Source organism: Talpa occidentalis, unplaced genomic scaffold (assembly GCF_014898055.3).
Source record: "Talpa occidentalis isolate TD23 unplaced genomic scaffold, MPIMG_talOcc4v2.1 talOcc4.4, whole genome shotgun sequence".
In the NCBI taxonomy this organism is placed as follows: domain Eukaryota; kingdom Metazoa; phylum Chordata; class Mammalia; order Eulipotyphla; family Talpidae; genus Talpa; species Talpa occidentalis.
The window spans coordinates 50,065,121-50,090,727 of NW_023604295.1; the positions used below are offsets into that span (position 1 = coordinate 50,065,121).

At 37.9% G+C, this 25,607-nt stretch overlaps 1 protein-coding gene across 1 annotated transcript in view; it reads right to left on the reverse strand.

The window, feature by feature from the left end:
• GAP43 (growth associated protein 43) overlaps nucleotides 1-21,334 on the reverse strand; it is an 88,322-nt gene extending 66,988 nt beyond the window's left edge. Inside the window, exon 1 of the mRNA XM_037524580.2 lies at nucleotides 21,123-21,334. Within this exon, the coding sequence (XP_037380477.2) occupies nucleotides 21,123-21,152 (30 nt within the window). The 5' untranslated portion in view covers nucleotides 21,153-21,334. The remainder of the gene's footprint in view (nucleotides 1-21,122) is intronic.
• Between the last annotated feature and the right edge of the window lie 4,273 nt (nucleotides 21,335-25,607).

Below are 25,607 nucleotides of genomic sequence, written 5' to 3' on the forward strand. Positions count from 1 at the left end.
ATTACACACTTACTTTTCAATTCACATAAATCAAATTTTCTCTTAGAATATCTTAGAAGCTGCTGAAAAGTTTTTTGTTTTTTTTTTTTTAAATCCATATATATATCTCCCTGCTACTGAGGAAAATTACACACAGAGGTTGTACCTGCAAAAATAAGTACACAAAATCATGGCACATACAGTAACCATAAAGGATTTTTCTTCATTGCCTTACAATTTAAACGATTTCTGGAAGATCTTGCTATTTTTATCTTGTTTTGTTTTTGCCATGTTGACTCTTTGAAGATTAACCTGGAATGCAAATAAGACCTGCGGTGGATGTTCCATCTTATTCAGTGTTTGGAATGCCTCACGGTGTCTGACTTATTGCTACAGGTTTGTTATCCTTTCTCAACCAGTGTTAGAACTCCTCCCTCTCTCACCCATTTATCACCCTGATAGTCCTGTCCAAAGACTATCAGGTAAAAGACCATAATCAGTCAAAGCCAGATGGTGCCAGTGGCAAAAGCAAGCATTTCCCCCTTAAGGCGCCTGTGATAAATAAATAAATAATAAAGTCACAGTTGACAATTTAATGAGTATAAATTTACCACAGCAGGAAAATCCTCCCCAAATATTTAAACAATTAAAATGTAAAAGGAGAAATAAATAAATAAGCATTGTGTAGTGGTAGGCGGGACCAATTCTTTCATTACCCTTAGGAAATCCACTGCATCACATCTCTTGGACTGACAGGAAAGAAACACACTGGATACTACTGGTCAAGCATGAGGGGCAGAAATCAAGGAGGATGTGCAGGAAGGTGAATGGATGTATTAGCTAAAGCACATTTTTAGCTCATTGTTATGCTGCATTGGAATAGAATTTAAATTCTTCCATTCAAAAAATATTTTTTGAGCAATCCAGTATGTTCCAGGCACTGTAACAGATTCCAGGAAAAATTAGTAACTAAAAAAGTCAGGGAGCCCTCATGGAGTTGGATGTCACTGGTGTGAACAGATTACAATAAATAAATGTCTTGGATGAACAAAAGGACTAGACAGAAAATGAGACTAAAGGGACAGAAAGGGAGTGTGGGGATGGAGAGCTGCCTTATATAGAGTGAAGCTAGAAAGTTTCCTTGATGAAATCTAAACAGATAATATTTGAGCAAGGCTCTGAGGAAGTAAGGGAGCAAGTCAGGAGATTAGGTGTGAGCAAAGCATTTCAGGCAGAATGGAGGGTGAGCACAAATTCCCGGAGGCTGTTACAATAATACAGATGAAATATATAAGTAACTTAGAGCTAATTTATTCAGTTAGAGTTGTATCAGTGAGATTCTTCGGGGTAAGCAAGAGAAGCTAGACTGGATGAGAAGACTATCAGAGCCTCCATGTTTGATGGGTAGGCCAGAGAATTAGCCTCAAAAAATAGGTAGGAAAGCTGGATCAAAGAAACAAGGTGAGGTCACTGAGTGGACAGGACATGTGTCTGTGAACACCACAGCTCCTAGACCCCAGAAGCCACCGCCACTGAGGATATTTATCATCACCACACATCTTTACATCATTTCTTAAACATTCAAACTGGTTCATCTAGTCTTAAGTTGCTCACATTACAATTATCTGGCTGTTGTAGGCCACTTCACCTTCTCAATGTGAGGCAGGTTCAACTTATCATTTCCTACTTTATTAGTCACATCCATAAGATAGGTTAATTATATGCCTGAGTCACAGACTTTAAGAACCAATAGGTAGATATATTGATAAAGCTATAGCTAACTATATATATATATTTACATCCTAAAAAGTATTGAGAGCACAGCATACAAAATTTTAATCAATGGCTTTAATCTTATTTCTCAGTTAACCAACTCTATGCTGATTAAATCACAGACATGTATACACACACGCATACATACTCTACTATAAATCCAGAAATTAGTCCTTTAAGATTCCTAACAAGGGCCTCCCCTGGTGGCGCAGCGGTTGAGCGCTGGGCTGCGAGGCTGCCCGCAGCCTCTGCGGCACTGGTTCATTGCCCAGCTGACAGCGAGGGTCCCACCAAAAAAAAAAAAAAAAAAAGAATTCCTAACAAAAGATACTTAGACATACGATTCATTTAACATTCATACAACATCATCATCATCATCAACAGCGCAGTAATAACAAGTAATAGCTAACAGTATGTGCTTCCTATGCTAAGAATAGTTCTAAATATCTTATAGTTATTAATACATTTAATCTTTAAAAATCCTTTGGGGTTGTGGTATTAATGTTTCACTACTTATGAATGTTCTCTTATTCACTGAGAATAAGGTTTGTTGGAGAGTCACATCTATACCATAAGCAAGACTAGAATGTTCCTCTAATGGGAAACACCCCTGAGCAATTAGAAAAATACATCTGAGATTAACAGAGTTATCTAAGAGAAAATTCTGGAGAAAAAATTTCTAAACAGACACCCATAGGTCTGCTATACAATACTACAAGAGACTAGAGGGTAGAAAGTTGTTTTTTTTTTTTTGGGCCTTCCCAGTGGTACAGCGGTTGAGCACGCTGGGTTGCGGGGCTGCCCACAGCCTCTGCAGCGCCATTTTGATCCCCAGCCCCCAGGAGAGGGTCCCACATGGCGCTCAGACCTCTCCTGGCACCCGCTGCTCCCCTCAGCAGTGTACTTCTTCAATCTGCCTGCTCTGCTCCCTGCTCTGGCTCTGGTGAATTCTCTCACCTTCCTGTGCTTTTGACTGTACCCACTGCTTGTATAAATAAATAAATCTTTTTAAAAAATTTAAAAAAATAGAAAGTTGTTTTTTTTTTAAAAAATATGTCTTGATTAGCCTTTGAAAAAATATTTCTATATTTCTAGAGCTGAGCATAGTATCTGTCCCAGGAGATGATGAATAACCGCTTTTTTGATGAATAAAAGGCTTCCAATAATATATGCAGAATGTATTGTCTCCCCAAACTCGTCCTGATGGAAAAGACTAATAAAAAAATAAGATGAACGAGTCAACAATTTCTAGTCTATATTTGTGAAAGAACCCTATAAATGCTAACTTCGTAAATTTAGAATAGTTAGGGAATGAGGCATGTGCACATGCAAAAATAGAGAGCATGATCTTCTTTCATCTCTTTAGAGGGAGTAGCAATGACATGGGAAGAAATTCCAGCTTAGCCCTTTCTGAACTAGAGTGACTGAGTGAGAACTTCTCCACCTCTGTACCATGAAGGATTGGATGTAGATCAGTGTTTTCCCAAACTCAGTTCCCTGAACTTCTTAGAGGGGCCTCAGGGGAGAAAGAAGGGGACTTGATTGACCAGGCAACAAACTCTGTTGTAGACACAGCAGCACCTTTTTTTTGTATTTGGGTTCTGAGAACTATCTAAGACAAATATTTCTGTGGCTACAAAGAAGTTTAAAAATCTAGATTATCTCTGAAGTCCCTTTAGCTTTACTAATCAGTGATAATTATCACTACCAGGCATATAGTGAAAGAGGATGACAACTTTTCTCTTGACAATTAACTAAAAAGGTTGCTAGTAAATTATACTGCACCAGGATTGCAAGTATTGTATAGTTAGTTGAAAAATCTAGAAAGGAAAACTCAGGAATGAAACTTACGAACCATCTGCGGAAACAGAAGAGTACTATGCTTATAAGTAGAAAACATATAAAACATATATAAGCTTATATATATATGTGTACATATATATTTATATATATGTGTGTACATATATATAAACATTCATATTTTCTACTTATATGCATTGTCCTCTCTTCTACATATGAATTTATATGTATATATGCATATATAAACACACAGATTCATATAAACTCTACAGGGGAGGGGAAATTACTAGGGAGATTCCTATAATGTTTGTGATATGGAATTTGATGAAGAATGTGGAAATGTCTTAAATGGTTTTATAAAGGAAGTGATTTTTTAATAGTGGTTTGGCACAATGAAGGTAAGAGCATTTTATCATCACTTAATGGTAGAATGTAATACAAGCTAGTATGTATAGAGAATGCCAAGATATTTTTGATCCCCAACTTTCATTAACCCACTATTAAATCTTCTTGCGGGTTTGACCTGACCTGTTAACTCTCCATTGGAATTCAAAGAAAACTAAGAAAGTTCCAGACTATTTGATGATCATTTGTTTTAATAAAAACTACCCAAATTTGCTGACATTTCCTGGAGAGTTATAAGATTATGGGTATCTTAAAATTTATAGTTGTCTGAAACCTCAGTGTTTCTGGTTATACATCAATTGAGAAGTCCAGCACCTTGACATGAAATGAGTTTTCTACTCCTAAAAGGGTTCTGTTGAGAAAATGGCCTATTGAAAAGTCTGGGAAAGTGGAAGCAAAGGATCTACGGCTACATTGATGAGCTGGAGAATGAATTCTAGAAATGACTCTAAGGGTTCTACCCATGTTTGGTAGATCTTCCAAAGTTCCACTATATCTTACCAAACCACTCTCTCCAATGTTGAATACTTGCTTCTTTCATACTTTCTCAGAAACCCAAACTACTCATACATCTTTTTCACCTCCCACATAATTACCAAAATAAAAAATGTACAACTGAGAAAAGTGACTCATTTTTTTTTAACTGAAGTCTGCTTCATCTTGCCTTCCTTATGCTCATCCATCCCCTACATAGGAAAATTATATTCTTTTGGCCCTTCCCAATTTGATTTTAGAATCACATTACCCCAATCTATAAAAGAAATGTATTTTAAAAGTTTGTTTGGCAAGTTAGCAGCTTGAAGCTGAGACTCCCACTTCCTGGAGGAATAAATCTAAGACAGTGTTTAAGTTCCCTATACAGACCAAAAAGGTGTGCTTAATTTCTATGTTATTTACTTTTAGCTCAAAATGGCCTAACTACCTAATAACCATAAACTAGTCTTCTCCCGTTTTGATCCTCATACGTATTCTTCAAAAATGAACATACTAATTTGAAAAAATCTCTCTCTCTGGAATTCCAGGGGGAAGCCCATTTTTCTCAGTTCCACTCTCCAGAAGGAATCATACTTTTTTGTGTTTGATGTAAAAGAGACACAACTTATATGTTGGCAAGTCAATGATTACCTGGTCATTTTTTCTTCATTCTCCACAGAAAAATCTACTAGTATCTTTTATTTATCAGTTTGGGTCTAAGTACAGTATCAGACAGATGGAAGTTCCCATAGCATATAGAGAGAGCCCAGGAAAAACAACAATAATTAAATAACACAGTGTATAATTTTTCCTATTAGAAAGAGAGTGAGGGAGAGTGTGTGTACATGCAATTACAAGTCAGAGCACTGACAAAGAGGGAAGATATGAAGCCTCTAAAGGGCTCCAGAGGGAACAGTCTTAGAGACACCAGTTTTAATGTTAGAACTATTTAGCACCAGACTTGACTCTTACTGAGTCAAGACTAAAGCTCATTTACAATATACCATTCAGTAAACTGCTACTCACCCTTAACCAGATCATAAGCTGCAGTTATCTTTCTGTCCATGATAAAGTAGCTCTATACTTTCAAGATGGTGACTGCTGTTTGCTGTAACAACCAGCTGCCACCACTTGGGTGAAATCCAAGTCTCTGTGGTCTGAGCTCTGTGTGAGATATCTATTAGGTGCCCAATTATAAAATGTGCCAGAGTGGGTAGGTGTCATGATTGATCAGTGGAAACTGGGCAACATTTGCCATCACATATTACTCACTACACATTTACATTTGTCTATTTGCATGGACTCCATTTGTTCAAATGGAGCCTATTATGTGCAGAATATTGAACTAGAGTTACACAGAAGCAATAAATGAAACATGATTCCTACCCTAAAGGAGTTTATAGAATAGGAAAGAAACAGACATGTGAACAAATATTTATAATAAAGTCTGTTGGATATTGTAGTAGAGGTGTGTCCTGGACACAATATCAGCACAAGTGAGATCATCATATCTGCCTGGAAGTTCATGGAATCTCCACAAGTAGGAAAACAACTGTAGTGACATTGTGGGAATAAACTAGAAATGTATTCCATGCAAAAGGAACAATGTCTAGAAAAGAAGGCATGAATTACTATGGGTTAGTTCCATAGTAATTACAGGATGTAATGTAGGATGTGAAAAGGGATGAATTTTGAAGTTTGAAGAAGTAAATCGGGACCAGAAGATTAACAAGGGACATTTTTTGAATAATCGAGAGCAATTCTTACAGCAAATAAAGGAAGTAGGGTGATGTGTTAATGATGTGTTAAAAAAACACACACACACACACCCCACAGAGAGAGAGAGACCTGGACTCTACTTATATGGATTTGTCACGGAAGGTCTCTTAAGCAAAGAGCCAGAGAGACACCATTCCTGGTAGAGGAAGATACATATACAAAGACTTTAAGGAGGCAATGTTCTTCACGTGTTTTAAAAACTGAAAAGGATGCCAGTGACAAAAAGGGACAAAGTTATAAGAAGTCAGAGAGAGAGGGGAATCCTAGATCATGTAGAAATTTATTAGTCTTGGTAATAATGAGTTTGGTTTTAATTCTATGTGGAATGGAAAGTTTTCAAAGGTTTTTAAGTGGGTAAATACACGGGATGATAGACACTTTAAAAAAGATCACTCTGGCTTCTAAGACGGGAATGACTATAAAGGGTTGAGGGTAATGAAGGGAGACTAGGAGGAAAGGCTATTGGAGTCAGTCTCCATGAGGCATCTGGATCAGAGATGACGGTCGAAGTGGAGAATAGCGGATACAGTCAAGGCATATTTTTGAGGTTGAGGGTCAGGGAAAAGGAAAAGTGAAAGGATTGCTCTTTGTTTTGTTTTTATTTATAGAAATAAGGAAAAAATAGAACATCTAACAATAAAAGGAAGATGGGGGGGATCAATCAAGTTCAATTTCCATTTAACCAACTGGATGAGAAAGGGAAAGAGATTTGGGAACAAGGCATAGTGACTTATTTTTAGAACATATTGGGACTGGGACTCCTGAGCATCACAGAAAAATATTTCCAATGGACAGTTAGATATAAACTCTAGATTCTAAGAATAATATTCAAAGAGGGAGCCTAGAGAATTTGTAACTCTTTAGTCCATTTGAGAGTTGTGGACATGGATTTAGATTATTCATGGAACTTCTGTTGATTAAGAACAAGTAATAATAAGGACAAAAGCCTGGGTGACATCCTCTTTTCAGAGATTGAATAGAAAGAGGAGAGAAGAAAAAAAAAAAAGAATGGGTACTACCAGAGAGGTAAGACATGACAACCAGCAGAAAAGAGGAGTCAGGGAAGCCAAGAGTAAAGATTCTAAATAGAAGTATGTTTCATGGTTTCAGATACCTCAAAGAAGTCATGCAAGATCATTTACCTGTGTTTCCGAGAGGTTATGAAGCCTTACGTTTGGCCTGCATATACTCTCAGAGTCTAATGCAGAGTTCTCACAAAGTAGATATCAATATATCAACCAACATGTGTTTCTGAGTCAGGCACAGAACTTGAAACCTTACCTTCAAAGAAGTTACAAATTATTAAGGGGAAATCAGGTACATACACTGGGTCATCAAGTTAAATGAATGAAAAAGGGAGGGAACAATTCATTTGTGAGCTTGAGGATCTAAGAGTGGAAGCAGTCACAGAAAATTATTGGAGAGAGGAAGTCTTCACAAATGAGATAACTTTATTCAGGCCTCAGTGGTGGGTGAGACTGAGCTGGACAATAAGGGGTCTTTCCAAGCAGTGGGAACAACAATGAACAAAAGCACAGGAAAACTAATACTTAGTCATACTAAGTCTGACTGAGGCTAAATGTTAAAAGTTGAGGAAGAGTTTGCTATAAAACATCTTATTTTATAAGTTGTAAAGCCTAAAGGACAACTGAGTTCATTACTTTTGTTTTTATAAAAGAAAATGACAACCCAGAGAGATTAAATTTGCTTAAATTCACAAGCCTTGCCAATGACAATCAGTACGGGATAAAGCAAAAACAAGAGGTTGGCATGAGATTCTGAGGAGCTTTGAAAAAACTCTCAAATAAATGAATTAGAATAAACCCTCTGGACAAAAAAAAAAAAATCACTGAAATTTTGAAATTTTGGGGGAAATGTGAAAGACTAATAGCAGGCAGTGGTAAAGGTGATAAAAGAAGCAGGGATGCTGTTGAATACTTAACCTGGGGCTTTTCATCTGAACTGCAGGACTGTGACTGTTTATTTTCACAAGGATGGTATGTAATTAGCATCTGTCCAGATGCACAAGAAAGAGGTCAATTTACTACATATAATTATCATCTTTGGAGTCTTGTGGCCAAATTAGGGCTTGGTTCTCTCTAAAATATCTCTCTAAATTGCTGGTGGAAGAATGTAAGGCTAGCAGACATAAAAACGGCACTGCACATAGAATTTGGTACTGGACATTATGGCTTTCATGAGAGAACGAAGAGTAGTCAGTTATGTTAATTAGGAGCTGGGAAACTGGGAATGTGCTGGTATCACCAAATTATATTGTCAAGAGTGGTGTAGTGAGAAATCTTATATAGTGAGAAGATAGTTTAATATTATCAAACTAATATTTAAAATGACAGCAAAGGAAAAATAATACTTTTAATATCTGAAAATCTTAAATTAATAGGAAAGTTACTTTCCTGTTGATTTTCCTACGGTTCTTATAGTTTGGTTTTTCATGGATGTATCCAAGTTCAATAAATTTGAATAAAATATAACTTAATAAGATATATTTAATAAATTAAGCATCAGTTTGTACACAAGCCAATCAGTTTCATGACACTAAAATAATAATGTAGGAAAATCAGAAAGGCCTTAATTACTAAAAGTTGTGGTCTAACATAAATAGAATACCTGTGATGGCAAAGTCAATGTTTTCTTTAAGAATCAAGTTTCTTCCTACTAAGTGAAGACAAAAACCGAATTTGGCATAAGTGTGTTTAAGTACACTAGTGCCCAAACTTCTTGGATTCTTTCCTGAATTGTCTTGTTCTTGGGCTTACATTGCAGGTGACAGTTAGAAGTGAGATCTGAGCCATCTGTGGTCATTAATGTTCCCATGACAGGTTTTACTCAAGGGTTATGGCCCAATTCCAAGTTGAGTAATTCTATTTTATAACTCTTCCTCCCTTTTCAATTATAGTAATCTTCATTTCCTCCTCTCTTCTTGTGTCACCTCAGAAGGGCAAGGTATGAAGTTCAAGATGGAAGAAAGAATATGAAAGAAATTAGGTCTTAGTAATGTTTTTATATAACTCTCCAGTTAACTGTCCATCAGTGCAGAGTAAAAATCTGGCAGCGTTATTAAACATTATCACCCTGCATCTTTCAATCAAAGGCAGTTAGAGCCACAAAGAACACTGAATTAAGATCACTGTGAAAAATTTATTCAAATGAATATTGAATACTAATGTAATTCCCCAAAACAGCATTCCCAGATGATAAAGAAAATGGGATCACCTTCTCTTTCATTGAGGAAACAAGTCCTTGAGATGCAAGGGTTAAAGAAAGATTGCTAAAGGACATACTCTTGAGAAAAAAAATGAGGTCTGAATGAATCAACCCCCCAAATCAGATTTGAATTTTTCAAAGTGAGGTAAATTATTCTCTACTTTCTTTTGAAAAATCTCAGAAATGTTTGGAAATATTAAAACAACTGTGGAAGAAAAATTTTCCAAATATTTAGGTGAAGATGAAATGGGGGAAGTTGACAAAAGATCACTTACAAAGCCTGGCTATTCTATGACATCTCTCAAATCAAATACCATTTTTTTTTTTCCACTGATTTAAAGAGAAAGGATTTTGAGATGCAATGTTCAGCCAATATATATTTACTTCCTATTTCTCTTTCCCCATTAGATCTTGTAAGAGTTAGATAGTCAAAGTGGAAAGCTCTCCATACAGTATGTACTAGAAATCTAGTTTTGAGTTATTTAGAGACAGGAATTTTCTTTAAAAAAATTCTGTCTTGATTTTAAAAATTTGTAAATAATGGAAACAATTGATCCTGCTCTCCTTTGGAAATAGCTGTTACAGATTCCAGTTTGGAGATTAAGAGAAGATTTTACTTGGAGTTTAGACTCCAAGCAGGTAAACTGGTTTCTGAATAAAAGAGTAGGAAGAGGATTCGTATTTTAACAGTTCCTAGTCTAGTCTAGCCCCTAGGTGACTTGTGCTGACTAAGAGTTTTGAAGCCATTTAGGAAAGCTGCCAATTCCTGAGCTTACTTAACCTTTGGAGAGGATCTCGTTTATTTTTCCTTTCTCTCATCTAGCTCTTTCACATAGTCATTAATGGGCAGATATTAGAGTCTTTCAAGTTTTCACTTAAAAATAACATTTTTAAATAGTTACTGGATCTGGAATTACAAATAAGGGATGTAAGGCTAATTACCAAATTCTACATTTAGAGTAAACTGGTGCATATGGTGATAACAGCTCAATATTTTAGAAAGTGCCAATTTGCTAAAAATAGAAAAATATGATGATTATTGCTGGAATTAATTCAAGAACAATCAAAATGAAATGACTAATATCAAGGAGACCATTTTTTTAACATAAATCTAAGGGACAAGTTTTACCCTTTCTTGCCCAATATTTTTACAGAAACAGATTCTACAAATTAAAAAACAAAAGGTAGAGCAAAACTACACTGTGCCAAACTAGCAAGAATAGATGGTAGGTGGTATTCCTCTTTGACAGGTGGTACCTGTCAGAGTTAAGCTTCTGGGAGACAGTGAGAACCCAGTGCCTATCAATTTCAGATGGGGAGATTTTTCTCTAACCTTTCTTTAGGCATAATAGTTCATAAGATCAATGATCTGTGTGGTTACTGCTTTCTTCTAGAATCACCAGGATGATAACTCTACCAATAATATTAAGGAATACAGGCCAAATTGAAAACAACCAAAGGAGAAAAAAATCGAGGCCTATCCCACATAAGTAAGCCCCTCTTGACTGAGTAGCTACTCTATGACGGACATATAGGTATATATGCAGGGGACTTTAAGTCAGTTTATTTAGTCAGTTCACATATGTGTGTTCCCAGAAATTATGTCAAAACCATATTACTTGATATTTCCTCAGATCATAGATGACTGGTTCAACACTAACTAGCAACCCACACAAGATCAATCAGATTCATTAGTCTGTGTGTGTGTGTGTATGTGCAATATCTCATATTTTAATATTTCATCTGGAATTTTATGTTTAGTATTTTAAATGTGAGAGAAAGCTGGGGTTAGAAACTAAGTCTTTTATTTTATTTTTTTTTTTAAATGTGAGAGAAAGCTGGGGTTAGAAACTAAGTCTTTTATTTATTTATTTATTTATTTATTTTTTAAATAATAAATTTTATTTTTATATTCCCCATACAATTGCAACCCCCCCATTCTGACCCCAATCCCTCCCCTCCCACCCCTCACCCCTCAAAAAGTGTCTCTGGTTCATAGTTTTTTGTTGATTTTGATTTTCGCTTTCTTATAGTTATTCATTTTTCTGGTCCCTTATTTAAGTTTTCTAGATTCCTGCTATGAGTGAGACCATCCAGTATTTTTCTTTTTCTTTTTGGCTTATTTCGCTGAGCATGATCCCTTCCAGCGCCATCCATGTTGCTGCAAATTGCATGTGTTTATCTTTTTTGAATGCTGAGTAATATTCCATGGTATATATGTACCACATCTTCTTAATCCAGTCATCTATATTTGGGCATTTGGGCTGTTTCCAAAGCTTAGCTATTGTAAATAGTGCTGCTATAAACATAGGGGTGCAGGTGTTCTTTGGAATGGGTGAGAAACTAAGTCTTTTAAATGAAGGGCTTTGGGAAGTCTATGAATCTGTTGTTGAAGTTCTTAGATGTCTGATTCCTATAAACTTATCTTTTAAACTTCTTAATTTCATGCGATCTCCAGTTCCCTTTCAATAGAGCTGTTTTATAGACTCTCAGTTTCTATTACTTGTGGCCAATCAAAGGATACATAAAAAGTAGAAGTGTGTGTGTGTGTATCTTGTAGACAGAGACCGAGAGGTTGCAAGAGTGAAGGATTAAAGGTGATAATATACAGTAGAATAAATTAAATATAATCAAAGAAACCATTGTTTCTATCTGTCACCAGCTTATGTTGAAATTCTAGTTATTTTTTTTTCCTTTATTGAATTTACTTATAAATTTTAAGAGATTTTGTAGGGAGATGAGACTCTTCTATATATAAGATCACATCATCTATAAATAATGAGAATTTTACTTCTTTTCTGACTTGGATGTCTTTTACTTGTTTATCTTTCCTCAATGCTCTAGGTGAGCATTTCCAAAACTATGTTCAATAGAAGAATTGAGAATGGAAACCCTAGTTTTATTCCTGAGTTTAGAGGAACATCTTACAGTTTTTTAATATTGAACATGATGATGTGTGCTAATGTATATTTCAACTGTATATAAGTTCTTCACATAGAATTATATTTCCAACTATGCTTGATATTGATTTTTCTTTGTTAGACTTTGGCTTCTAGGAAACGTAGACTCTCTTAGACAAACTTGATATAAATTACACTTAAAAAAATTTCAAGTTATTATCCATTTATTAAGAAATCAGATTCTTTGCATTGTAAAATTCCACTGCTTGTATAAGAATTTAATATTTTTTAAATTAAATTGGTAACTAATCCCAATCAACCTGGGTCATGTGAGAACAGAAAAATACCTTTCAAAGATCATGAGAGCTTAGATTATTTATAGTTGGCATTTATAGTTGAGCTGGAAAAGGTTCAGGATTGTTTATGACTTTTTCTGATTAAGGCTAATTCCTGATGCATTGAGAAGACCATGAAGTTGCATGGAAATGGAGTAAGGTGAGTAAGGTGATAATCTTGGAAGTGTGCTCTTCTCAGCCAGGCTGCATCCACATTTTCAGACTTCTAACCAGCCTCATATTCCTGCCCTACTTTTCTACCAGACTGAGCCCTCATGTGATGGATGTGAGCACAGCATGCCTGCTACTCTTAGTGCTGAGAACCCAGTTTGGAGGGAAGAAGGGGTGGGGATAGTCATGGGGGAGAAGCAGTCTACCTAGCAAATGAAGAAGATGTATATGTAAAGAAAAAACTAAAACAGAAAAAGGAAAAAGGAAAAATAGTAACTATTTATAATGCATTTGAACTGATTCTAGGAGTCTCATGATAATGTGAATATTTGCTTATTTAAATTCTGTCATTGAGGTTTTCCAAAAAAAAATTGATATACTCTGTCTCCATCCACTTGCCTGGGTATTATTGACTCTGTAGAGAATAGGAGAGATGGGAATGAAAAATAAGTATATTCTAGACAGAGAGTAAGGGTTCCATCTTTGCATAGAACCATGAATACTTTAGGTTTCAATATGTGAAATTCTTTGATGAATTAATACTTTACATTTGAAAAACACATTGCAAAGTGTTTTTGTTTTTATTGTTTTATTTGAGCCTCACCAGCCTAGTTAAAAAGGAAAGTCCAAATTTCAAGTATTCTTTTTATGTGCCTGCCCACTCTATAGATGAATAAACTGATGCTCAGAAAGATTAAGCTACTTACCCAAGCTCACACGATAAGCATTTGGCAGAGCCAGGTCTAGAACCCAGGGGAAGGGTCTACTCCACTACAAAGACATGAAACAGGACATTAAACAAACAACATCTAGAAAAATAAGATCTGTGTATAATTAAGCGTAGGAAATCTGAAAGGTCACACACTAATATTATAACTCAAACTTACTGCAAGTATGCCATTTTGACCTAAGCAGACAAGAGAGAGAACTGTAACTCTAATCACAACCACCCTGTGAGAAGGGCCAATGGAACTGAATGTGCATTTATTCACCAAAGTCAGCCCTGAATAGGTGCACTGGAATAGCCAGTCCCTGAACTCCCCCTAATGGCCCATCAAGATGATCCCTCCTTTCCTACTTCAATTCCTTCAATAAATAATTTTCATGGTGAAGCTACTATGTGTCACATAGCTTAAAATTTCTGTTTTATCTAAAACATATTTGGAAAGTTGGCAGTGACAAGCTTTTTCTTAAAGGTCTCCTTTCCAGATCTCACCCTCTAAACATGAGTAAGAATTGGTATTATTGAATAAGAACAACTCCATTTGGATCTGATGGAAGGGGTAAGAAGTAGAAAACTCAACATGAAAGAGATTGGAGCAATGAACAAGATGCATAAGAGAGTGTGGAGACTGAGCAACACTACCCAACTTTAGTAGTGGAAGGCAAACTTCACCTATAAATAATTTTGTCTTACTGCTCTTCTCAAGCCTGTGCCAAGTCAGTGAGAGAAAATATACTACTTAGAGTCTGGCAAAGAATATTTTCATGGAAAGCTGTGGTTGCAATTTGCCCTATATTGGTCACAATGGGCCTACTTCAGAATCCAAATTCCTTACACTATTCAAACCTAAGAGAGACATAATTGATTTGTTCCTGATTCATTTAATAGACAGTTGAGGGACCATTTACCATTCAACCTTCCTTAACCTCATGAAAGATTTCTCTTTGTGGAATATTATTATGTGTATATCTCAGTAGGAAGGTAAGAAATACAGATGAAAGTAAAATTAATTCTTGAATACAGACCCTTGAGCACAGGACAACACTACATGCATTTCTGAAAGTGATTTATGTGATTAATTAATCAACTAAAATTAGAGCGAGATAAAGTTAAGACTTATTTGGAATCATCTTAATCAAAGCAGCAAGTTTAAGCACTTGGGTTCCAAAAGGAAGGGCACAGAAGATCTAAGACTAGATCACTGTTTCTAACCTGGAGCTCTTTTAACCTCAAGGGTGGGGCTGGCATGCTGCATGGTGGGGGAAGAGAATTATTGAAAAAAAGATTTCCAGATAGTGACAATTATGGCAGTTTATACCAGTTAACACAATATAAATTGGTTCATTTTGTACCTGTTTTCATTACAACTTATGGTTGTCATGTCTTTAAGTCAATAATATGTCTTTAAGTCAATATGATCAGTTTCACTTCAAACGTTGATACCAATAGATTGGCATCTATAGGTGGCTTTACTAGTATTTCCATCCATTTAAATATAACACAATTTATGATTAGACTATAACCTGGTTCCACATTCATCTAACAGACATAAATTATCCACAGTTAAAACCAGATACCCCAGCCATACATAGTATCAGTGCAGTAGACACTGGAGATGGAAAACAGAATTAATAATTCACCCTTTCCCTTAAACAGCTTATAGTATGGACACCAGTATGTGAAAAATGCCATATAGTATAAAAAATGATATAAAAATGTAGAGTCACAAAGAAGATAGAAGAAAACTTAGGGGAGTCAACAATGGCTTCAACGAGCTAGTCATTGCAGAGCAGATAGGAACATTCTAAGTTAAAAGTAAAATATGCATAGAGAATACAGTATGAGCAGAGACACCTAGGACTTACATATTGATGTCATATTATGAAGCATTCAAGGATGCCACTGGAAAAGTAGGCTAGATTGGATCATGTCAATCATGCTGAGGAGTTTGTATTTTAACTTAGTTATATGGAACCATCAAAGGATTTCAACAAGAAACTTAACATGACCAAATTGATGATAGGTAAAACTGAGTGTTGTGTTGTTTGCAAGAAGAATTGAAGGAGAACAAGAGGGAGGTAGGACATCCACATAAGAAACTATTGCCATTGTCCAGATGAGAAGTGATGAATTTCTCCAAGTTATTAAGATGGAGTTGAAAAGAAGAGGATGGATTAAGTCATTTTAACTAGAATCAAAGGATTTAGAGGCTGTATATAGGGACGGAAAGAAAAGACTACATTCAGGATTATGTGGAGATTCATAGAGCTTGGAGCTGAATAGTGTTGGAGCATAAGGTTGGGGATTTAGAGGAAGACTAAATGTGGTGCAAACCAGAAAAAAACAGAGTTTGGTCTTGTACATAATGATGGTGGATATCTCTGAAATACCTAGACTGAACTATCTATAGATCAGGAACTCTGGAGAGAGATCCAATCTATAGATTAAGAAATCACACAGGTGGTGAAAACTCTGGACATAGATGAGATCACCTAGGTTAGTGTGTGGAATGAGAAATGGACCATGAACTAGGAGATAAGTGATATTTTGGGAAGAGAGTGGAGGAAGCTAACAAAGAAGACTGAAAAGGAAATACCTGAGAGGGAAAAAAAGTGAGGAGAGATTTCATGGGGGCCAAGTGAAGAAGGAGTTTCAAGAAGAGGAATCAACAACAATAAAAAATTCCAGAAAGATATCAAAGCATAAAAGGATGAGTCACTGTTTCTGGTATCGTTTTTTGAGATATTTTTCAATGAAATTATAAGATGGAAGCCTTATGAAAGTAGACGGAATAGTGAATGGGGAATGATAAAGGGAAGAAAGTGATTGTGCAGAGTATTTTTAGGGACTTTGTTCTAAAAAGGGTTTGAGACAGCACTAGAGAGATGGGGAAATAGAGTCAAGAGAGGGTCCTTTAAGATGGAAGAGATGAGAGCACACACAAGCTGTGGGGAAAGGAGTTATAATATAGTACAAGAAGATGAGCACTCAGGAGAGAGTAGGGCATGATGGAACGAGATTCTAGAAACAAAAATAGGACTGAAGGAGAAAGAACACAGGAGTCAGCTATGATCAACTATGACTTGATGGGACTACTTGCTTGTGGAAAAAAAAAATGGTAGGCACTGGAAAATTCTTGAAACACTGGTAATTCCAAGCCAAGCCTCCCATTGTGAAATTAGGAGAGAAAAATGTTCTTACATTTGTACTGATCATTTTATACCCCCACATTCATTTTGTTTAATCCCTACAAAAACCCTTTACGGTAAAAAGGGTGGGATTTTTATTTGTTCATTTGTTTTTGGCGTTTTAGTGAGAATCCTGTAAGACAAAACTGAAGCCCAAGATTATGTGATTCATTCAAAATCACTTAGTAAACAGCATGTACTATTTATGCCATAGGGCTCACAGTACAGTGCTCTTCCTAACACTACAGGGAATGTTATGATGTCTACAGTAAAAGGGTGCGGATGTAACCTGACCTCACTTGGAAATTCAAAAGGGAGCATTCCCGCCCACAATCACCTTTTTAATTGACTACGGACCTTTTGGTTTGCCTGGAAGCTTCTATGACAGAGAATCAGAAAGTGAATGGTTAAATGCTACCTTTGAAAGGTTCATTTAATAGAGGAAGATTTTAGACTTGTCTTACTTTATCAACACGAAGATGGGAACGTTTGGTTAATATATGAACCCCTCCTTCCTCCTGGAGCCAGGTAAAACCGAAGTATGCAGATTAATCAGCCCCAGGCTCACTCCAGATAATTTCACTAAAATAGAAGCAAAGGAGACTCTTAGCTACTAACCCTCTCAGTGAACAGGAGCACTGCCCTTTAGTATGAAACATGAAAAGTGGTTTCTGTAGTTTTGCCAGCTCAGCAAGAGCAAAAATTAACCCTACATTTCCTATCCCCGGTGGCTTCCGCCTGGGCTGGGGCGGGGTTCAGAGTTACAGTATGTGGGGGGGTGTCGGCGGGGCTCATTGTGTGTGCGCCCCGGCAGAGGGTAGAATGAATTAGTCACAAGAGACAACACATTTCCAGATTCACCATGAATTTTTAAGGTTCTCTGCAAGTCCAGACAATTTGGTAGGGAGGGAAAAAAAAAAAGTCCTTTAAATTATTTCTTTTCCAGCTTAAATCTGGAAATATGTGGAGGAAATCATTTTTAAAACATAAAACTTCTACTATATTAAGTAGAATGCCTCCATTAAATTAATGCACTTCTTCTCTGGGTGACACTGGGTGTGGCTCAGCGAGATTTAGGAGGAATCCAATTTAACACCAGGGAGGAACGTCTGCACCAAGCAGCACGCGGCATCCTACACCTCTCCAGCACTGCAAGGGAAAGGAGCATCGAGGTTGGAATTCTAAACCACAGATCACACTCTCTAAGATAACAATTATCTGTTGTATGAGGAAATAGGGAGGTTTTGGTGGGGCTGAGGGATGGGGGTGGTCCAAGGGATACTTGCTTGCATTGGTATTCTTTACACTTCATTACAAATTAAAGTCCTTTTATTTTTAAACAAAGGAAATGCCTCCCAGTTTTCTTGCTCCGTGGAAAGCGATCACATCTTGCAAGTTTTTCATCATCTGCAATAGGCATGGTAATTAAGCTATTTAAAGTTAGCCCCAAGATATTTGAAAATCATAAACCAATACAGTCTCAGGGATTCTTTTATTTTAGTCCTCCTTTGACCACTCCTTATCATCTTCTCGTCTCCATCTCAGCCCCATTCTCTTCTTCCTGCTATGGTAATCTATAGTGATAATTACTGGCTAATAAAAACCATTTATGCTTTTTCTCACCCATTGGCAATGTATTACAAGTGAGAAATCCAAGACTGCTTCTTTATGCAGCTCAAGTGGAAGAGGAAGGAAGTGCAGTCCCTGCAGACCCCTCCCACGTTTCTGCTGGATTTCATGGGTGTGGCAGAGTTTAGACCTTTGCAGGTTTTTGCCCTTGTTTTATTCCCTATTCAAGAGTAGGATGATGAATAGATGTCAGAGGAAGGATAAACACAATCGGATTTTGCCATGAATGATATAGGAACATTTCACCCACAAGCAGGCAACCTGTGTGAGACTTAAGTAGTCATGCTATGTGAATGCCAGGCAGGGTAATGGTGAGCCCACGCCCCGAATACACCATTTCCTTCAGCCTGATTTAATGGTATCTTAAATACTGTCTTACATGAATGATACACAAGAGTGGTCAATAGGGAACATGGCAATTTCACACAAGAGTATGCATGTATCAAATACATGGACAAAACAATTTCTATACATTCCCATTTTGTCCCTTCAATGTAAATTATGCTAAAACGCATGCAGGCATGTGGAAACCATACAGAGTACATGAGTACATGCATGGCTGTTACACATGAAGTTTACAGATGCCATGCACATTCACGTGAATTTCTGCAACTCTAAAAGCACAATTTTAGCTTCATCATTTTTGCACATCCAAAAGAATGCTTGGGGGCTGTTAGAATCTGAGTGAAGGCAGCAGTCCCCTTTTGGGAAGAGAATTCCTTTAGCTTAAACTTCCTTTCTAAAAATCAAGTTTGGTTTCCTTTGTCAAAGAAGGTGTGTAGATACATGAATATGTATACATATGGTGGCAAAAAGTTGTAAGCCATAATATTTTTCTTTCCGAAATTAAAGCTTTTTTAATGAATAGCTTAGACTTCCTTAGGGGCTCCGCCTTCCTAAATTTTATCTACCCAGCTCACCAATGGGGCAATCGCAGAACATTTTTTTGAGAGTGAGCTTAACCCAGACACCTGTATCTATTGCATTTATGTATTAAAATGAAGGAAGATAAGGAGAGGAAATTGTCCTGGTTTGAAATATGAGTCAATGGAAGCAACAATCTCAAGAAGCATAGAGCAGTTTAGGGAAGATCTCTACTGTAAGACTCCCAAACCTTCTGCCAAACACACCTATACATGCCACACACAAAATCCAGGCGCCTGTGACTTGATCACTTATTTATTTATTTATTTATTTATTTATTTATTTATTTATTTATTTATGTCTTCCTCCCCACCACTCTTCCAACATTCTGCTTCTCTCTCCCTTCCTCTTCCTCTCCCTGCTCCTTCATCTTCACCCCCACCCCTCCTTCCAGGGCACTGGCTAAATGTGCAAAGCTGGCAGACTGTTTCTTCTCCACTCTCCTCCACCCCCTTTGGATTCAGCGAGTGTATTACAAATTGCCCAATATCCAATTCCTGCACAGGAAAAATGCCCAAATCCTATGGATTGCACCCCACTACTAAGGTAATCACTCCACAGAGGGATTTTTTTTTTAAACAAGACTCTCTCCTCTCTCACAGGCACGCATCCATACGCACAAGCACACTATCACCCATACCCTACACCCATTTTCTCCTTAACCTTCACCAAAATCACTCAAACGTGTTCCAATAAATGTTTGAAAGCTTCATCTGGAGAATGCCAGGGCTCTGTCGGTGGCTGTGGAATACCCCATTCGTCATTGCTCCCCTCCCTCACCCCAATCAAGTTTCTAAAACGTCTTTCAAGAAATAAGTGAGCAATTTGAAATGGAAGAAAAACCTGGGCAGTGGGGGAGGGTGTGAGGGAACTCGAATTCTTGCTAATCGTGTATGTCCCCCTCTTCCTGATAAAATGAGTCAGCATGCTTATTATCCTGTATGTCAGCCCATCTCTGGTCACTGGCAATCCCAGGAAAGATGCAATGGAAGGGAAGAAGAAAAAAGACCTGATTTCCAACAGGTAATACTAGGCTAGTCTCTCCCATCCCGTCGGAGCTCAAAGCTCCTAGGGGCGTGGTCCACCCTCTCCACCGACCAGCTGGTGCACAATCGGCTATGGATCTTGGTTAAGGGGATTTTACCCCTTCAACTCGCCCAATTTCGTGCGCCCCCTCCCCAGCCCCCGTTGTCTTGAGATTCTCTTTCTATTTTTTGGTAAATCCCCCAAATCACGGTTTCATTCATTCATTCATTCATTGAAAAATAAATAAATAAAGCCTTCACATGTTTTTCCATGAATACCTGCGCTCATCTGAAGCTCATGCATGTATGAAATCAGGCTTCTTCCGCAGCACATGTGATAAAATTGTACGACAGATCAAGCATTACTCATTTACTGAATATTATTCCTTCAATCCCCCTTTTTGCAAATATTATAGAAGATTATCTTCCCACCTCATAGGTAGAGCCCACATCTTTTCCCCCACACCCCTTTCTGTATACACACCCGCAAAGCCAGAGATGTTAAACGTTGCTGAGCATTTACTAATAACAACAAAAAAATCTTATTTCTAGTCAAATAGGCGTATTTTTTTTTCCTAAGCTCATCCTAATTAGTAGCTACATTCCAAAACCAGAGCATGAAAGACAGAACAGAATAAAAGCTGGGCTGCAACCATCAGTTACCATATGCTAAAGAAACGCGAGCACCATGGCCAGTGCAGAAGCAGTTAAAATATTGTTTCTGCCTTTACAGAGAAATATTGCACTCTGGTCATTTCACAACAGCAAGAAGTAAAAATCTTTAGCTCTACCTGTTTGGTTCTTCTCATACAGCACAGCATGGTTGTAACGTCCCTTGCCTTCTTCCTGCCTCCTCTCCTTTCCTGCTCTCTTTCTTATTCCCCCCCTCTCCACCTCTTTTCTGCTCGCTTGCTCACTCGCTCTCTCGCGCTAGCGCGCTCGCTCTCCCTCCCTCCCTCCCTCTCTCTCCCTCACACACACCAGGGCAGTTAGCAGCGACTGTAAGGTCCACAGCTATTGCTCATCGCACATGCTCGCTCCTAGCTCTGCTCTTCTCTCTCGCTCTCTCTTTTCTGCCCCCCACCCCGGTCTCTCCTCTTGCTTCTCTCCCCCTTACCCCCCAAGACTCGACCTTTCTCTTCCCCGTCTCTCCCTCTCTTTCTTAGAATTGTTCCCCAGCTTTCAGTGACTACTCACTTCCCCCAGCCCCCAACCCCATTCTAGATAGCCACCCCCTCCCAGTCCCCTGCCAGCCTCATGAATATTTAAACATCTCCAATCTGGACCCAATTACCCACCGACTTTCCCACTGCAGTGAGAGGATGGTGGGGTGGGGGCAGAGAAGGATATTCCAGCCAGTTCAAGAGATTGCGTGGAATTTGTTTTAGGGAAGAGAATTTTGAGGATTGGTTATATTTCCTTACTAACTCTTCTATTTCCCACTATCTTAAAAGCCAAGAACAGCTATTCCTAATGAGTCATCATATCTATACAATATGTTATATCTACTACTTAGATTTTATACAAAGCTAATAATTATTAGAGTTAAGTTCTATCAAAAAATAGTATGTAAATATCATAGACTACATATTCTGTCTTCAGTATTCCTATAACCTAAAATAAATACATACATCAACTTAGATATATGCAAACACATCTTATATATATGCTCATATATCCTTGAAGAATCTATGTGAATATATAGTATTTTTTTAATTTTTAATTTTTTTTATTTTTTAAAGATTTATTTATTTATTCATATAAGAACTGGGGAACAGGCCAGAGTTGTGGGGGGTGAGAGGATTCACCAGAGACAAGAGTGGGGAACAGAATAGGATGCTGAAATACACTGCTGAGGGGAGCAGCGGGCCAGACAGTAGAGGTCTGCTGCGCCATGTGGGTAACTCCCTGGCTGGGGATCGAACTCATGCTGCAGTGGCTGCAGCGAGCCTCATAGGTTGTGTCTTAACCTGTTGAGCCACCATGGAGGCCCAAAATATATAGTATTTTAAACATCTAAGCACTTGAGTTAAGAAATAATAACTAGTATTTAGGAAATAGCATCCATAGCTAAAAATCACATGGTAATTTTTTTCTTAATGCATACACAGCTATTTGAAAATAGGGTTTCTTCTAATTTTACTAAAAATGCTGGGTACATAATAGAATATAATTTTTAGATAAATAATACAGTGTGATCTTGAGAATGTTACTGAACCTCTCTGCCACTAATTTTCTAATCTGTTAAATAGGTATAATAATGTCTATTATTATAAACATGTGCGAGCCAAACAATATAATGTATGCAAAGCACCAAGGAACCACTCTTCTTATGTATCTTTATACCTCAGATACTGTACTTTTCTGAAATGTTGGTGACATTTTCAAGTGAGTATCTCAAAGAACTTTTCAAACTATTTCTTGTTGTTCATTAGTGATGACAAGCCTCCCCAATTAAACAGGTTGTGTTCTTTCTAGTCCTGCCTAGACACAAGCCAAATTAATAGGTGTCAACCAGACAGCTTATTATCACATATATTATCAGGATCACTGAGCTTAATAGGTGCTTAATACATCTTAACAAAATTTAAAGTATTCCCATTTCAGACTGGACTGGCTCAGAGAGCTACCCAGGGGGAATGGTCATAACTTATCCCCAGAGGTCTGCCTGAGCATGACCTACTTCCAATCCAGTCGTATTTGGTTATTTACCCCTCTCGGTTTGTTTCTTAGTTTTCATATTTGATGATTAAAAAATAATATTAGATTCTGAGCTTAATCTTTTTTTTAATGCTGTAATGAGTCAGGTCAGTTAGTTAACTTTTCAAAAGCAGCTCCATGAATTTAAATGGTAGAAAAGGGCAAAAAAAATGGATAAGAAAGGACATTGTTAGAGACATTCCTTTTTGGATTTTGCAGCATCCTACCTGGCCTGCGAGGGACTGGGATGTGATAGAGGAAGCAGATAGGGTGAAGACTGGGACCAAAGGCAGAGAAATAACTTCTTTTGGTATTTAAACAGTATAGCTTTTTGAGAAGATCACTTCTTCAGCAATGTAATCAAACTTAAAGCAACACAGTTGGTCACAGAAAGGGGCCAACTCCTTTCTTCCCCAGTGCCTTTCCTCCATCTTCCCAGTTGTATCTTTATTTTACTATTGATAGAATGAAACCTGGAAACAGCATGGCATAATGAAGTCTGAGACAGCCTGGAGCTCAAAACCAGACAAAGGCATGGACCAACTTTGTAACTAGCTATGTTAAATCACCTTTCTTAACATCAGTTTCCTCATGCATAATTTTATCTAATATTCAAAATGAAGTAGGTGCAATCTTTCATCCATTGTGATGGGGTTACTAAAGTTACATGTGTAGGGCACACAGTTAATAAGAAGTAAAGCTAGGACCCCAAAACTCTCTTAACCAGTAAGCTATATCACTACTCAATGAGCCTCAACATCTCACTACTTCTGGTTCTTAGGAGATGGCACTACTGTAGTGAAAATTTTGCGTTGAAATAAAATTGGCATTCCAAAAGGTCCATTGTTAGGTCAACTCCTACCTTAAGAACCATGGAGAATGAGCTGATACCCTCATGCAATAGTGAGCCCTCTGTAAATTTCTTTTTTTTTTTTTTAAGATTTATTTATTTATTTGTTTATTTGTTTATTTATTTATTTATTTATTTATACAAGCACTGGGTACAGTCAGAAACGCGGGAGGGTGAGAGAATTCACCAGAGCCAGAGCGGGGAACAGAACAGGCAGACCGATGAAGCACACTGCTGAGGGGAGCAGTGGGAGGCAGGAGAGGTCTGTGCGCCATGTGGGACCCTCACCCAGCAGCCAGGGATCGAACTGGCGCTGCAGAGGCTGCGGGCAGCTTCGCAACCCAGCGCTCAACCGCTGTGCCACTGGGGAGGCCCTTCTTTCTTTTTTTTTAAAGATTTATTTATTTATGCATACAAGAGCTGGGGTACAGGCCAGAGGTGTGGGGGGGGGTGAGAGGATTCACCAGAGTCAGAGTGGGGAACAGAACAGGTAGACTGACTGAAAGACACTGCTGAGGGGATCAGTGGGCAAGTCAGGAGAAGTCTGCTGCGCCATGTGGGTTGCTCCCTGGCCGGCTGGGGTATCGAACCCTGGCAGCTGCAGAGGCTGTGGAGGCTGCGGACAGCTTCATAGGTTGCATCTTAACCCCTGTGCCACCAGGGAGGCCCCTCTGTAGATTTCTGACCAAACATCAGCTACTTCAATGACCCTCAGGTGGTTTAGTATATAGGACTCTCACCATTTTGCAAGCCTTCCCCTGGACATACTAAATTCCGTAAATTACCCTCCAAAAATTACTCCCAGGGCCTCCCTGGCAGCACAGGGGTTAAAGTCTCAGCACTATCAAGCTGTCACTAGCCACTGCAGTGTAAGTTTGATCCCAAGCCAGGGAGCTGACCCACATGGCGCAGCAGACCTCTCCTGTCTCACCTGCTGCTCCCCTCAGCAGTGGATTTCAGTCAGTCTGCCTGTTGTGCATCTCATTCTGTCTCAGGTGAATCCTCTCATCAACCCCACCCCCCTCACATCTGACCTATACCCCTTGTATGTATAAATAAATAAAATAAATCTTAAAAAAATAAATAAAAATTACTTCCCCAAAGAGAACTCAAGATTGTAAATTGAGTTAGAATACAGAACCAATTCCAACACATTTTTCTTTCATCTAAGTAAAGAAGGTGATGGGTTGGTACAAGAGTGAGGTAGAAGAAAGCATGCAGTGATGTGATCTTGGCACTCAATCAATCAATAAAATAAGTTAAATAAGCAGTGTTGTCCCGATCCCCACCAGCCAATTATTTCCTTATACCCAAACCTAGAAAATGCCAAGACTTTAGTCTCAGAGTGTGTTGAATATCATATAATGTTAGATTAGCAGATTAACTCATGACACTGTGAGGTAGCTTCCTGAGTATATATTAGGCAAGAATATATTTTCCAGAAGAAGGTGAAGAGTGGTGGAGGTTAGGTCCCAGTATATATAATTCTTAGCTCTCTTTAAACTTCATACTAAAGTGATATTGTTTTTTTTTTTTTTTTTTTTTTTTTATAGAGGCATGCTTTATTTATTTGTTTGCTGGTTTCTTTGTTTGTTTTTTGTTTATACATGCACTGGGTACAGTCAGAAGCGCGGGAGGGCGAGAGAATTCACCAGAGCCAGAGCAGGGAGCAGAGCAGGCAGAAGGACCGAAGTACACTGCTGAGGGGAGCAGCGGGCGGCAGGAG